The sequence below is a fragment of the Emys orbicularis genome, chromosome 8 (genome assembly GCF_028017835.1).
Source record: "Emys orbicularis isolate rEmyOrb1 chromosome 8, rEmyOrb1.hap1, whole genome shotgun sequence".
NCBI lineage: Eukaryota > Metazoa > Chordata > Testudines > Emydidae > Emys > Emys orbicularis.
In genome coordinates, this window is record NC_088690.1 from 99,938,255 (window position 1) to 99,950,838 (window position 12,584).

A 12,584-nucleotide genomic window follows, 5' to 3' on the forward strand; every position below is an offset into this window, starting at 1 on the left:
ATCTTGCAAGGTATATAGGCTCTTGTTTTTGTGTGTAATTTTTGTTCCCCTCTCCTCCCCCCATCCCCAATAAAATTGTTTTGTGGCTACATAATAGAGCGTTCTCAAGAAGTAAGGAGTAGCAGCATTTATAACAGCAGCAACCCAGGGAAGTCTATGTGGGAGGGATTTGGGTGTTTGAAGGCAGGTTCTGGAATGGAAAGCTCATGGATATATAGCCAACAGGGTTGTCTTCTCCGAGTTTAGAGCTGAAGTTTGGCTGGACCTCAGGAAGTCAGTGTTTTGGTACTAGAGCAGTGGTTTTCAACCTGTGGTCAACCCTGGTGGTCTTTGTCTAAGGCAGTGGTTTTCAAACTTTTTTTCTGGGGACCCAGTTGAAGAAAATTGTTGATGCCCACGACCCAACGGAGCTGGGGATGTGGGGTTTGGGATGTGGGAGGGGCTCAGGGCTGGGACAGGGGTTGCGGTGCAGGGGTGAGAGCTGCGGGGTGAGCCAAGGAATGAGGGGTTCAGGGTGTGGGAGCGGACTCAGGGCCGGGGCAGAGGGTTGGGGTGAGGGCTGCAGGGTGGGGCCAGAAATGAGGGGTTCAGGGTGTGGGAGGGGGCTCGGGGCTGGGGCAGAGGGTTGGGGTGCGGGAGGGGTCAGGGCTCTGGGCTGGGGGGTGCAGGCTCTGGGGTGTGGCCAAGGATGGGGGGTTTGGGGTGCAGGAAGGGGGTTCCGGATTTGGGGGGGGCTCAGGGCTGGGGCATGGGGTTGGGACGTGGACTTACCTCCGGCGGCTCCTGGTCAGCAGCGCAGACGGGGTGCAGAGGCAAGCTTCCCACCTGTCTTGGCACCGCAGACCACGCGGTGCCCCGGAAGCAGCCAGCAGCAGGTCCAGCTCGTAGGCAGAGGCACATAAGCAGCTTTGCGTGACACCCGCCCACAGGCACTGCTCCACCCCCCCAGCTCCCGTTGTCCAGTGCTTGGGGTGGGGGCAGCGCACGGAGCCCTGTGGCCCCCCTGCCTAGAAGCCAGACCCGCTGCTGGCTGCTTCCAGGGCACAGCGCGGTATCGGAAAAGGTAAGCACTAGCCTGCCTTAGCTGAGCAGCACCGCCGGCGGGACTTTTAACGTCACGGTCGGCAGTGCTGACCAGAGCAAGGCGACCCAGTGTCTTACATGCCCCGACTCAGTACGGACCCACGGTTTGAAAAACACTGCTCTAAGAGGTCTGCAAAAGATTGTCGTTATCATAGAGCAGTGGTTTTCAACCTGTGGTCCACAGACCCCTGGGAGTCCACAGACTGACTGAGATTTCCAAAGGGGTCCGCACCTCTGTTTGTAATTTTGTAGGGGTCCACAAATGAAAAAGAGGTTGAAAAGCACCGTACTAGAGTGCAGTCTTGGTTTATAGGAAAGTCTGTTAAGTAGTCGAGTGTCTGATCTACCTGTTGTTACTGTCTTCACTCCTTTTTTTTTTTTTTTTTTTTTTAAATGTCAGAATCCAAGTTGAAGTGAGACCTGATCATCAAGAAATATGTGCCAGGTTTTACATGTCTCAAAGTATCTATGGGTAGACTTGGCAGAATTCAATTTTTATTTTTTTTATCATTTTGATGGATAATACCAATGTTTATTGATAAGCATTTTAATATTTTTATCAATTTAAATGTTCACAGTTGTGGAAAATTAAGGGGGGAGATTAGACAATAGGAGAATCAGACAATAATTAGTTAATGACAGTAGACACTGGGTTTGAGAAAGTTTAAAGCTTTATAACCATTAAAATACAAATTGTCAAAATTATACCAAGTATATATCCTTCAGTCAAACTCCAAGTTCTCATCAGCATTTTTTCTTTCTTTGGCTATCTGCTAATTTCTATTACCAATGGAAATATTTTTTCATTGGTATTTGTGCATACAGTGAAATCAATGTTTACTGATTAAAAATCGAATCCTTCCAAGCCTATGGGTGTGTTTTTAAGGAATATGCAGGGACACCATTACCAGTGAGTGTCCAGTGCTGTTCCATTTTAGTATTGAGAACAATCTCAGAAATACTCATTAATTTCAGAAAGTCAGTTTGTGATTAGTTTCTTATAGAGGCCCTTTTATCACCTTATAATTTTCTGTTAAATGACACCTGCCTTTTTGACAGTATCTCATCTGTGAATTGTAGAGGGCTTTCTTTTTAAGATTTCTTGTAGTGTTGTTGCTTATACAAAACATTTATTAAAAGTTTTCTGTAATGGAAGTGATTTGGGGCTCATGCAAATGGCCATGCTTGAATCCAATTAGTGATTTTGAATTTCATGTTGGCACTGTCAGAGAATATGCCAAGTAATTAAAAAAAAAAAGAGTAGCTTGCATGAACAAAGAAAGCACAGCATGAACACAGCCTTTTTTCCTGCTTCTTGTGCTGTATGTTTGGCAAAGTATGGTAATAACACAGTTTGCTCACACTTGGAGGAAGAACCATGCACTACATTTTATATTCAGTTTTCTTCTTTAGTAGCAATAAAAGAACATATAATGTGGAAGTCTCAGTATATGATTTATGTGCAAACTTAAAAGATGACCCTATCATGACCAAGTGTCAGAAACATGAGTGTTCCGAGGTTATCTTTCAATTCTTTTAAATAAATCATGGCATCCAGACTTCAAATACTGTTTATTCTGTTTGTGCAACACTACCATTATGTATTTGTTTAGATATAGAGTCTATACTGACTATTTTAATTCCATGTGCTACAGCAATACAAGTCAGATTTTTGTGATGCTTTTACAAGATGGTATTAAATGGACACATGAATAAATATAGTAGAGAGAGAGCTGTACTAATATAGCTGACTAGCTCAAATAACAGAGGAAAGCAAACCTTATAATTCAAGTAAAAAACTAGCAGCTAGTGGGAGTTGCTTAGGAATCTTGTACCCTTTCCCTAAACCTTAAAAAACACTTTCACAATTGGAAGACTGCAAAAATGAGGACAAGGGTTGCTCTCTTCTCAGCTATCAGGTTTAGGCCACAGCCAAAGTTTGACCACAGAACTAGTGTTTTGACTTGTTCTGTTATGGCTAATCCTATTTTCTTACTTTAAAACCATGGCGGAAGTGGAAAGAATTGTGAATGAAAAGTACACAGTGGCATAACCTACTATGGCCCTAATTTAGCAAGGTACATAAACATGTACCTAATTCATTTAGTCCCATTCCAGTCAATGGGATTAGTCCTGTGCTTAAATTTACACTCATGTTAAAGTGTCTTCCTGAGTTGGGGCATATATATATATATGGATTCACAAGTGGATAATCTTTCTGACGAGAGAGATTCAGAAATTCACAAACACACTGCTTCTCAGCAAGGTGGATTGAATTAAATCAAGGTGATTTAAATCACCGATTTTAATCATGATTTAAATTAGTGTATTAAACATTGATTTAAATAATCGATTTAAATCTGTTTTCACCTTTGTACTTTGCTGTTATTTTCCTAAAGAGAGGTTGATTATCATTGATTGGTAACCACTAAAATATGTTTATTTGCAACTCACTATAGCCTTTGCATAAAACTTGGTACTTTTTTCCTAACCAAGAGAAAACACTATACACATTTCTTTAAGCAATTAGCTATTCAGATTCTTAATTTTTACATTTTTAAATTTGTTAGAAAATGGTGAATGATGCATTTTTTATTTACTAGAGGGTTAATTTTTTTACTTATGATTTCTAGATGAATGGAATTTGGAATTCAATTAAATTCATAAAACAGCATTTTAAAGTTTTTTATTAAAACTACCTTTAATGTGCAGTGCAGGCTTCATAAGAAAAGTAAATTTGTAAAATGTGTTTTGCATTTAAAACTGATTTATTAAACAAAGGAAGTATTATCAGTAGTTAGTGAATTGAACTTATTGTTTCTGGTCAACTTGTCCTTCAAGTTTTTAGAACTAGTAGATGTCATCTTCTCACAATTACAGTAGTTTTAAATTCATGGACTGGAAGAGGAAAACATGCTTTCCTGCCTTTTCAGCTCCCAGTCAGTTTAACTGTGAATGAACTAGTCATTAAACCAGGTCCGTCGAGAGAAATTTGGAGCCCCAGTACATCATGTGAACTGGGGACCCAACCCCTCCCAAATCCCTTTATTTATGCAAATGTTGCAGACGTTATGGGGGGGGGGGGCTAGTATTATTTTCCCTTTTCCCTTTGCTCTCAGCATCCCTACATTGAACTGAACTAGTTGAATAAACTGAAATGAAGAAAATATTCTCTCTGCACCTGCAAAAGAGGCTGTTTCTGTCAAAAGCTGATTTAGCACTTCAACAATCTTGTTCCAGTGACTTCCACCAGTTCAGTGGTTTGACTTTCTTTAAAAGTCTGGCAGCAAACGTACTGCTTGAGTAGTATTGTTTTTATTTAATTTAAATTACGTTAACAGATAATAGTTTAGACATTAGCATAAGTTATTATAACAAAATTAATTTTATATGTTTGTTTAAAAATGCATTAAATTTAAAATAAAAAATCTGATTTAATTTTTTTTTAATCAGTTTTTATTTACTGGCTCCTGAAGCTGTTGTCTAAATACTAAAAATTCTCCTAGTTTTGCTTGCAGCAAGACTTGATACTACCTGGACTCTAACATGTAATTCGGTAATCCTAATGTTGCAAAATTAATTTAAAGAGAATAAGTCAGACACATAAATGTCATTAATATCAAAAACATGCTTAGTTGATAGCTGCTACAAGTCAAGTCAGCCTGATCACAGTGAAAGAGGGCTTCTCTGTAGGATGACCACTGACTGCTGATCAGTTGGCAAGAGCAAACGGGACAAATGCACAGTTTTGTCAAACAAGTAGGATGCAATCCCTAGTGGGGTGCAAAGGAACGTGGGGGCAGGGTGGGAATTGGCAACACCAGCCCCACATGGGAGGGAGAGCAGCCCAGGCTGGGCCAGCCCCACGCAGGAGAGAGAGCTCAGGAGAGCGGCTCAGGCCTGTGCCGGCCCTGCACGTGGGAGGACGGGGATCGGGCCGGCTCCATGTGGTATCCCGTTTTCCTTTTGGGAAAATACAGTCACCTTACTTCTTTGGAACTGCCCAGGATATAAATACCTGGTCACCTGGAAGGGCAGTGCCCTCTCACATGCACCTCATCCAGCCACTTCCTGTTTCTCCCTGCTCTGTCCAGGTAAACTTTCTCATTCCTTCCCTCTGCCACCAATTGCAGAGGGAGCCTCCTATAGGGGAAGCTACCTCTTTTCTTCCAGCTAGCTGGACAAAGGACCCACTGCGTACAGTTGCTGTGAGGACACTTTCTGTATAGTTGCGATGTTCATGCTTTTCAATGTTGTAATTTTGCACTGAAATCTAAAATATGCTATTAGTGGAGTTCAGTTATAATGGGAGTAAATCAAATAATTTCTCATTGCATTGTGTGCCTACATAACTATTTGAAAAAATATTGAAATATTAGGAATATTTTTAACTTGTTTTTATGTATTTGCCTCTGAAATCTAACAAGACTGGAGCGCCTTGAATAGATATTATCTACGTTATAGTATAGACTGCTGTTTAAAAGGTGGCTGTTGTCTGGTCAGTCATTTTCTTCAATATCGCTAAAATAAATCTTGCAAATTAGAGTGCAAAATTACTAATATTCCTTTTTTTCCCCATAACAGTGACCAAGAATTTAAATGAGAGAAGAGGCGCAAAATCTTCAGAAATGTCACCAATACCCATGAGGTCAGTTGGTCAAACCACAAAAGCCCATTTGCATCAACAAAACAGAATGAGCCAAGTTCTCCAAGTTCCAGCTGTTAATTTGTACCCTATTAGAAAAAAAGGACCAGCTAAGGACCATGTCACCTTCAGTGAGTATCTGCAATTTGTATTTCCAGTATTCAAAATAAATTGTGTGGTTAGTAAGTTTGAGAAGGGGAGAGGGATTGGATTCCAAATCAACCAAATATTTGAAATATTTATTATGGAAGCATTGCAATAGTTCAACCTCGATAGTTCAAGGTTTCATTTACCCTTTTCATTTACAACATGTCTCAAACTCATTTCCATTTAGGTATGTATAAGAAAGCATAATGTTTATCCCACAAGAAAGAACAAAACATACCTTAAATTATTTGCACAACTAATACCTTTTCTAATACCTTTTTTAGTTCTTAATGTTTCTAATTACAAATCCCATTGTATGTAAAGATACTTTCTTGCTTTAGTTTCATAGGCCTCTTCTATAACATATATGTTGGCAAGAAAACAACCATTGCCTCAGAGAGTGCTATTTGAAAAAGTAGAACTAGTTCAGTTTCTGAACCAGGCTAATTAAAGTAACAAGCCTACCATCATAACAGGGCAGATAGCAGGTGATTCACCATTGTGCCTAACAGTATATATTTCTATTCTTCTGAATGGAAATCTTACAAATTGAGTAGAATTACATTCCTTTTTGCTTTCATGACATAATGAATATAATACATTTTACTGAGTGTAATCACAGAAGTAAATCACAGGAAATTTAATATTTCAAACTGTGGCGTACCATTGTAATGGCATTATGGTCAAACAGAACAACATATGTTTTAGTGTTATTAGTAACTCTTAGTAAGCATCAAAAAATTTTATTTGTTTCCCGTTATCTAAATTTACCAATGTCTGAGGCTCTCAGGGTTCTATATTAAAATGCTGTTAAATAATATCCCTTTGACCTATTTCCATCTCTGAAATGTATGTTGCTTGCTTTTTTTTGTCTTCATGACTTTGAATGATACATAATATTTTAAAGCTAAAACAATTTTAAATGACATTAAATTATTCAATAAAACATTGAATAAAGTTAGTGAATAGCGTAAAACAATTCTGCATCGATTTCCACTTCAAAACTTAAAGAAGACATCAAGAAAGTTAGTTCAACTTCACAAAAGTTGTTTTCCCCTTATTCTTACTGTTATTTCAAACATGGACATAGATTTGCTTTCTAACTTCCTATCTTTAAATTGGCCAACAGAAATTGATTCCTCTCATAAATTGTTTTATCCCTGATTGTTTGAAGATGCAGGTTCTGTCAGTCACAGATTTTAGCACTGCAATGTGAGTGGAAAAAAACAAAATACTAAGCTCTTTATCGCACGTCCTGACTCACTGCCTCTCAGCTTCTTAACCAACACTATGGCACATCAAATGTTTTTGCCACATCTTACATATCTTTCTTTAAAATCTAAATCCAAAGGAATAAAGTAAAGTGTGTTAAAGTGATATCTTTCAGGGAATATAACTTTTTATAGTAAGCTTATTTTCCTCCATCTTCTTATTCCCTCTCCTAGTTGTAGGAAGTAGAGTAAATTGCGGACTTAAATAGCTGTTAAATTTTATTCATCCACCATATCATTTGAAGTACTCCAGCTGAACAGACTCAACCTGGTATTGGAGCTTGACTGCCAGAACTATGTGGGTCTGTTTTCACTTACTCTTACCTCCTTTATGAAAAGTGTTTAGGACACCTGTTGAACTACTGGAGCTCAGGCTCCAACAAACCCTCATTAGTCAGATCCTTCTTTAACCAGTTTTTTAAACCTGACATTTCACCTCTGCATATTTGGATGTTTACCACCCGATATGATTACTAATAACTGACAAAATACATTGGTGAGATAGAAGTACAATACTTGACTTAGTCTGTAATACCCCTTAAGCTTCAGGAAAAATAATCTTTCTGAGGAAGAAGTTGCTTGGGGAATAAATCTCTCCTCAGAGCACTCATGGAATTTAGTAAGAATGATTTCCAGGCCCAGCCCAATTTCTTCTGAACTCTGCGGGGTGTGAAGGCCAAATATTTGTCCTTCCTCCGGCTTATGTGGTGCAAAAGGCGGTACTAGTCTTTTACTGAAAACAACTTTTAATTTATCTATTCTTTTATCGGTTTATATTGATAATAAAGAGCAGCCTCATTTTCTTATGTCATGAGCAATAAAAATACTACAGCAATTGAAACATCAAGTCACTTGCACAAATACTGAATTTTAATTTTCAAATAAATATGAGGCTAAAATTTTAATGGTTGGCATGTAATCACCTCTTTTGTGCACATAGATGACTGTTTTAGCACCTAAATATCTATTTTCATACACAATAACCTGATTTATATGTGGAATAGTGGTAATTTCCCAGGCACGTAGACATGCAATTGCAGTGCATTTTTCTGTGCAGACCTCAGGCCTCCTCCTTTAAAAATCTGGCCTCAGTGTGTTCTCTATTAAAAATGGCATATGCTTCTGCTTTAATCTACTTAAGTGTCTGTGCAATTTGAGTTGTGCTTAATTCATGGTGTAACTGCGAAGATGTCTTATTTCTCTCCTGGATGTTTGAAAAGTTCTGTGTTTCACTAACAATGTATCAGGAGTTTAACTGTAATATACTACAGTACATAGGTCTTACTAGTGGAGAATGGGAAAAGCCAATTTCTATGTTTTGCTTCAACTAAGTTCTCTATATGCTTTTTTTGCGGGGGGCGGGCGGGGGGGGGGGTTAGTATGAATGTAGAAATTCAGAACAAGTGCTGGAATGACAGCCCTGGATACAAAGTTCTTTATCTCCTGAAGTGGTGCGGCATGGACAGTGACCGTATACACTTCCCCATGCTGTCATAACAGTGTATTGGGAGGCGATTTCAGGCTTCATAGCGTATTCAATCCTTAATCTTTCTGCAAAGGCTCTCTAACAGGGTGTCAATTGTGATGGTTCCTATTGCCACCTGAAAGCCACTAAACTCATTTGAGATGGAACACTGAGCAATCATCAGATAGCAAATCTTTTGACCACTTCTGACCTGAGTTAAATTTGAAATGTCAACCCACTACTGCATTACTAATCTCCTTAAACAATCCAACGCCTCTTTCTGTTCATGCTTTTACACTAGCCATTATGCAACTTCACCCTTGGTTGTAATTAAAACAGATATCAAACATATTGCCTTGAAAGTAGAACAGTACAAAGTAAATTTCTGTCATCGTCATAGGTACGGGTTCTCCTCAGAAGTCACTCAGTTTGTCTGAGGAAGTAAGTAGTAAGAAACAAGCAGAAGATAGTATATCTATGGCATCCTCTTTGCACTCCAGTCCTCCTGCTTCTCCTCAGGGTTCTCCACACAAAGGTAGGAGTATATGCTTCTATACTATACTTAAGCTTCCATCTCAGGAACTCAGTATTTTGTTATACTATAAAGGTTGTTGTGGATTTATCATTTATCATTTATTTAAGTGATTCTGTGAGTATAGCAACTTTATGTCAAGAAATAAGTGTTATTTTATAGTAAGAGTGGATGAATGTATTTCTGTAAAAATTAATATACAATACACCATTTTCCAATTACAGTATGTACATTTTTGAGATTTAAGTCTGAAATTAGACCTTGTTAAAATTTTGAAAAGCACTTAAGTCCAGTTTTCAAAAGTGAGTTAAGCACTTGGGAGCCAAAGTCTCATTGACAATCTATGTGATATAGGCTCCTGAGTACCTAAATTACTTTCACAGATGGGATTTAGGTGCCTAAGTAATTTAGGATAACATTTCCAAAAGTTTCTCTGTCTGAGCACTGCTTTTGGTGAGTTAATGTATGTATGTCTTGAGCACTACACTGTTAAATTAATCTTATACCTGGGACATTCTACCTCTCTTGAAGCTTTTCCCTAATCATACTGTAAGTCTTTGTTTTACTAGCTTTAATGTATTTTTATTATTAAAATTGGCCTTGCAAAAAACATTAAATACTTTTTTCCTCCATCCATCAAAAATAAATCTAGCCAAACCCTGGATTTTTGCTGAACTACTGTGCAGACATGCTGTGACAGGAGATGCAGGTGCAATGCCAGATAGAATTCAGGATCTTGGTGAAAACTTTACTTACAAAGGTGTATTGGAAAATAAGTAATGCATCCTGCTGAATCCTGGGTCTCACCATTTACATTTTTGTGTTTGTATGCTGAGTTTTCCTTGCTATCATGATGTTCTGTGGGTCCACTTATTTTTAAACCCTTTGCCTTGAAGGACCTACATCACAATATTCACTAGTCACATTTGGATGGGATTCCCTTGGAAGCCGGTTAACATCACACTTACTAGTTGGCCAGAGTGGTCACTGCTGAATAGTGTAAGGCATTTGTCCCACCTTCCTTCACTCTGAACTGTTGTCTCTGAATTATTGACAACCCTGAGAATGAGGGATTGGATTGGGAACCGTGCATGGGAATTTATTGATCATCTTACACTTCTCAGCAGGAGATCATGCTTGGCAAGATCTCATGAGAATTTGCTTCTGGCACCACAAGACACTGTTTCTTTTAGGAGGGTGTCATTAGTTTTTGTTTTATCATCATAATACATATATAAAAGAAGTGTCTGTGTGGCCGCCTTATTGAATCCTGCTGCCAATTCTTATTCTGATGGGGTTTTCAAGCGTTACTTTTGCTTGTATGTTTCTGTAAACATGTGATTTACATTAACTTTCATATGGTTCCATGAGAATCATATTTCTTTTCTTCTGGATGATTTCATTAGTTTGACTTGCTTTTATCATGTGGGGTTTTTTGTTTGTTTTGAGGGGTTTTTTTTAGCACCAGCTTGTTTTGATCAAGGTAGTTTATATCCCATCTGTATGTTGTAGTAACATTCATTACTGAATTAAAATTCAAAATATACTTCACGAATGACTGAAATACCCTATCTCAGTCCAGAACTTCAGTTAGCTCTCCTATTGCAGGTTTTATTCTCTTTTATTCTCTGAGCTCTACCCGAAGAAGGCCTTATGCAAGATTTTAGAAAAAAGTTTTTATTAGGTTAAAATCAAAATGTTAATTTTGCTGTCAGATATTTTGTCATTTACAAAGATTTGTACGTTGTGTGTTTCTTTGTAGTTGGTAACATCCAGAGGTCTGATAACTGTGGTCAAATGAATCTCTCTGGTTCCTCCTCATCGCTTGCCAGTGAAACCAGCAACAAGAACAGTGGGCAACGCAGCTATGGAATAGGTGGGATTTATTTACAAAAGAAAATTCAGGAGATCACTGGCAGAGCAACACATGGTTCTGGCAGTAGTGAAAAGAAAGAAAGTGAGGATGATAGAGACAAGGCAGAAGTTGAGAATAAGCACAGGAAAAGAATGAGATCCCCATTTGGAAGACATAGGGAAAGAAGTTTCTCCAGGGAGAGACCAGCTTTTACAAGTAAAAAGGAGGCAGATCACATTCAAGCTACAGAAGGAAATGAAAAACTAAAGGACATAGACAGTGATGCCTTAAGTACAAATAGCCATGGCAACAGTAATACACTTGTCTGGTTCTGTCCACAATTGAGGCCCAAGAGGAGGAAGACTATATGATGCACTTTCTCCATTTTATATCAGGCATTTAAATGGTATCAATATTGTACATATGCATTGATTCATGTTCAAGTGTGTATATATATATTTTTAGTTACTAACAAATACCCCTTCACCTAATCTTTTTAAGGGCAGTTCTTCACCTGAGACTGGCATTAGAAATCATTTAAAATATTTGAATTAGTGTACTTTAGTGCTAAGGTTAGAAATTCTATGTAAACATACAATCCTGATTTATTTACATTACCCAGTACATTTTAGTTTCTTGAAATCCACAAAAATATTAAAATCTGTAACATATTATTTAGACTTAAAAATACTCAATATTTCTGCAAACTCCTGCAAATATTGCTTAATAAAAGCAGCCACTGTATCATGCTGCCTTATGTTTCTGTCAGACATACTTTAGTGTTCCTTATTGGTGACAGGGTAGTAATCTTGATTGCCCAAGAATGTACATTATGATATAAATCAATCCCTTCCTAATTTTCAGATAGCGCAAGTCTGTTTCACAACAACTACAAGAACTCGTTTGTAAAGCTCTTTGAGATTCTTAGGTGAAGAGTGGGTTTTTAAAAAAAAAATCCACTATAGTGGTGGTGTTTGATATGATGGTCTAATTGTTTAATTTCAGGAGTCAGCGTCTGGATAAAAGGTCTCTTAAAAGTTATACATGTGTGTAGGTTGGCTTTTCATTAAGAGGAAAAAGTAATAACGATACTTAAATATTTGAATTCATGAAAGACGTAAACAGATGAAATTTAGAAATATATGGTGTTGCATATTAATATACTGAAAAGTAAAGAAATTGAGTTTAATCTAAAATGCCAATCTTAAATACATTTATTTACTCTTAAAGTTACAGTTACTCTAGTTTGATAAACGTGATTGTATCTGTCTCAAAGTTTAATTTGTGTGCCCAAGCTTCAAAAACTGTAAAAATAATCTGTAAATATATTTGAGTTATACAGCATGGCCATTGCCTCCAAAGTCAGGTTATTTGATCATTGTTATCTTGGTATGCAGGGCATCCGTCATCATGCTGAGTCATACATGTCACTTAAATTGCTTTCATATAGATGGGTCTGTTCAGATTTTTCTCTGATTCTGAAGTAAATGTTTCACTGTCCAGTACAAAAGTACGCCATGTAGATTTTTACTTAAAGATGAAGTGAGAAACTGTTGATTCATGCTAGTACAACTGGGAAAGAATCT

General features: G+C 37.8%; 1 protein-coding gene across 1 annotated transcript in view; it reads left to right on the forward strand.

The window, feature by feature from the left end:
• The window catches only part of RAPGEF6 (Rap guanine nucleotide exchange factor 6), a 236,294-nt gene that overhangs the window by 208,222 nt on the left and 15,488 nt on the right, over positions 1-12,584 (forward strand). Inside the window, exons 25-27 of the mRNA XM_065410106.1 lie at positions 5,668-5,859; positions 9,012-9,146; positions 10,906-11,019. Coding sequence (XP_065266178.1) covers positions 5,668-5,859; positions 9,012-9,146; positions 10,906-11,019 — 441 coding nt within the window. The remainder of the gene's footprint in view (positions 1-5,667; positions 5,860-9,011; positions 9,147-10,905; positions 11,020-12,584) is intronic.